General features: G+C 40.0%; 1 protein-coding gene across 1 annotated transcript; it reads right to left on the bottom strand.

Moving 5' to 3' along the window:
* Positions 1-315: 315 nt before the first annotated feature.
* Positions 316-3066, bottom strand: LOC120038695 (musculin-like; the record flags this gene model as incomplete). The annotated part of the gene is made up of 2 exons (XM_038984359.1): positions 2626-3066; positions 316-330 (listed from the first exon to the last, which is right to left on the bottom strand). Coding segments are annotated over exons 1-2 (456 nt in total), but the record flags the coding sequence as incomplete, so codon positions are not given.
* Positions 3067-3814: the final 748 nt, after the last annotated feature.

Consider the following 3814-nt stretch of genomic DNA (forward strand, 5'->3'; position numbering starts at 1 on the left):
AAAGAAACATCAATTCCACCTGGCAAGTTGACGACAATAAAATGATCCATAAATGATCCATAAAGAAATCACCGATATGGAATAACGAAATATTCTAATAGTATAGGACAAAAAAAATACTTGGAATTCGTCCCAAATGGCATCCATCCTATTCCTTATATAGTGCAGTAATTTAGTGCACTATGAAGGGAATAGGGTGCCAGCAGCCATGGTAGAAGAAGACAGTCCCAGCAGAGAGAGGTCCCTCCTGTCCTATGATGTAGCTCCACACTGTCTAGCTGCAGAAATGTCCTTGTTGTCCTCTGATCTACCTACCACAAATGGCCAAGTCTGTGGACAGATAGAGAGATAGATTTAATACAAATAAAATACATATGAATACATATAGCAAAAAAATGCAGCAGGAATAGGGATCATATGTTATTTACAATATAGGCCTGTTATTATGGTATCTTAGCCTACATACAGTGCCCTCAGAATGTATTCGCACCCCTGTTATTATGGTATCTTAGCCTACATACAGTGTCCTCAGAATGTATTCGCACCCCTGTTATTATGGTATCTTAGCCTACATACAGTGTCCTCAGAATGTATTCGCACCCCTTGATTTATTCAACAGTTTGTTGTGTTACAGCCCTGAATTCGAAATTGATTAAATATATTTTTTTCTCACTCATCTACAGACAATAACCCATAATGATGAAGTAAACACATGTTTCTAGAAATGTTAGCAAATTTATTGATAATGAAACACAGAAATATCCAATTTACATAAGTATTCACACCCCCCCGAGTCAATACATGTTAGAATCACCTTTGGCAGCGATTACAGCTGTGAGTCTTTCTGGGTAAGACTCTAAGAGCTGTGAGTCTTTCTGGGTAAGACTAAGAGCTGTGAGTCTTTCTGGGTAAGACCCTAAGAGCTGTGAGTCTTTCTGGGGAAGACTCTAAGAGCTGTGAGTCTTTCTGGGTAAGACTCTAAGAGCTGTGAGTCTTTCTGGGTAAGACTCTAAGAGCTGTGAGTCTTTCTGGGTAAGACTCTAAGAGCTTTCCACACCTGGATTGTGCAATATTAGCACATAATTCTTTTAAAAATTCTTCATGCTCTGTCAAGTTGTTTTGTTGATCATTGTTAGACAGCCATTTTCAAGTCTGGCCATAGATTTTCAAGTCGATTTAAGTCAAAACTGTAACTAAGCCACTCAGGAACATCCAATGTTTTCTTGGAAAGCAACTCCAGTGTAGATTTGGCCTTGTGTTTTAGGTTATTGTCCTGCTGAAAGGTGAATATGTCTCCAAGTGTCCGTTGGAAACCAGACTGAACCAAGTTTTCCTGTGCTGAGCTCTATTCCGTTTCTTGTTATCCTAAAAAAACTCCCTAGTCCTTGCCGATGACAAGCGTACCCATAACATGATGCAGCCACCACCATGCTTGGAATATGATGAGTGGTATTCAGTGATGTGTTGTGGTAGATTTGCCCCAAACATAACACTTTCTGTTTAGGACATGAAGTTCATTTCTATGCCAGTTTTATTTTGCAGTATTACTTTAGTGCCTTATTGGAAACAGGCGGACGTTTTGAAATATTTTTATTCTCTACAAGTTTCCTTCTTTTCACTCTGTCATTTAGGTTAGTATTGTGGAGAAACTAAAATGGTGTTGATTCATCTTCAATTTTCTCCTATCATAGCCATTAAACTCTGTAACTGTTTTAAAGTCACCACTGACCTCATGCTGAAATCCCTGAGCGGTTTCCTTCCTCTCCGGCAACTGAGTTAGGAAGGACACCTGTATCTTTGTAGTGACTGGGTTGATACTCCATCCAAAGCCTAATTAATAACTTCACCATGCTCAAAGGGATATTCAGCGGATGTTTATTTTACATTTTTTGTAACTCTCTAACAATCAGTGCCCTTCTTTGCAAAGCATTGAAAAACCTCCCTGCTCTTTGTGATTGAATCTGTGCTTGAAAATTCACTACTCAATTGAGGGAGTTTACAGATAAATGTATGTGTGGGGTACAGAGATGAGGTAGTCATTCAAAAATCATGTTAAACACTATTATTGCACACAGAGTGAGTCCATGCAACTTATTATGTGACTTGTTAAGCAAATGTTTACTCATGAACTTATTTAGGCCATAACAAAGAGGTTGAGTACTTATTGACTCAAGACATTTCAGCTTTAAATTTTTTATTCAATTATAAACATTTCTGAAAATATAATTCCACATTTACATTATGGGGTGTTGTGTGTGTGGGCAAGTGACACAAAATCTCATTCTAATCCATTTTAAATTCAGTCTGAAACACAACAGAATGTGGAAAAAGTCAAGGGGTGTGAATACTTACTGAAGGCCTTGTATTCAGTTACACCGTAGACTCATAAATGGTCTGACTCTCACCACACCGTTTCACAGTAATATCAAAAGGCAATGGATGCAACACTTTACATTGCACATTTTTCTACATGCAGAGGAATTAGTCTGAATAAGAGCATCTGCTAAATTACCAAAATGTGAACGTAAAAATGTAAATGTGTGTCTTTCATACCCAAGTTTACAGGGTCAAGTTTACAGGGTCAAGTTTACAGGGTCAAGTTTTAAATAAAATAACGCTTCCTACCAGGTTGACAGGGTGTACAAAGCCGCTCTCGTAGTGGTTGTCTTGTAGTACCTGTCGGAGGTGTGATATATAGCTAGATGCTAGTCGCAGCGTGTCCAGTTTGGACAGTTTGGTATCGGCCGGTACCCACGGCAGGCTTGTCTTCAGTCTGGAAAACGCTTTGCTCAGCACCCTCATCCTCGCCCTCTCTCTGGCGTTTGCAGCGTTCCTTTGTATCTGCCGCCCTTTCACAACTTGTTTCCCTCCAGCAGCAGTGATGCGTGTTCGCTTGGTCTTGACTTCGTAACCTCCGTCGTTACCGAACTCGTCATCTGAGTACTCGGTGGAGGCGTAGTGGTTCTGTGCAATGTTCCGTTTGGTTTTACTGCTTTCGAACGGAGCGTCTGTCCGTTTGTGACGTGTCTCAATGTCCTCGCCATCGCTTACTGAGCCGGTGGACATGTCTGTCTGTTTCACCTGTGCCCTGTAGCAGGACAGAACAGTCACTGGAGAGTTACAGTTACCTGATTGAACTACCTCAACAATAGACTCTCTTACTTTGATGCTATGTCTGTTTTTAGGTGGTTTGGGAAATAGATGTTGCTCTTTTTCTGCTCCAGGAGTGTGAAGGCTGTTTCTTCAACCAAAATTAAAACATTTCAAAAATATTTTGAAAGTCCCTATAGTTGATCCATCTATAGGATTTCAGTATGTCATTCCTAGTTTAGCAATATAGCCATTGTTCCGTGCCAGTTTACCAGTAGACTTAAAGTGTATCTAAAGTTTAGTTCAGAACTAAGTGTGTAGTCTCTTGCCTTCTCTACATCAAGTCAAGTCTCTGTAAAACTGAAACCTGCCCTCTCTCTCACCCGGCTAATTTAAGTGTCCTAGAATTAGCAGGGCAACTGTGTTTTCAAGAACTTTTCCCCACCCCCTCTCTCTTTCTCTCTCGCTCTCTCTCTCTCTCCAAAGCAGAGTGACCTCTCGTCTAGCATTACTGTACTTTGGCAATGGGGACGACTAGTTACTTCTTCGCTACTTGTTAGTCATCGATAAACAATATATGACTGGGAAATGATCTGGAAATGATTTTATGGTAGAATTTCCCAGATGTTCTGAAATGGTTTCCAAACAATCGGCCTAAATACTTTCTAATTATTAATTAATTTAATTTCTCAGGCAATATAAGGCAGCGTTTCCCAAACTCGTT

The sequence above is a fragment of the Salvelinus namaycush genome, unplaced genomic scaffold, assembly GCF_016432855.1.
Source record: "Salvelinus namaycush isolate Seneca unplaced genomic scaffold, SaNama_1.0 Scaffold2335, whole genome shotgun sequence".
Taxonomy (NCBI): domain Eukaryota; kingdom Metazoa; phylum Chordata; class Actinopteri; order Salmoniformes; family Salmonidae; genus Salvelinus; species Salvelinus namaycush.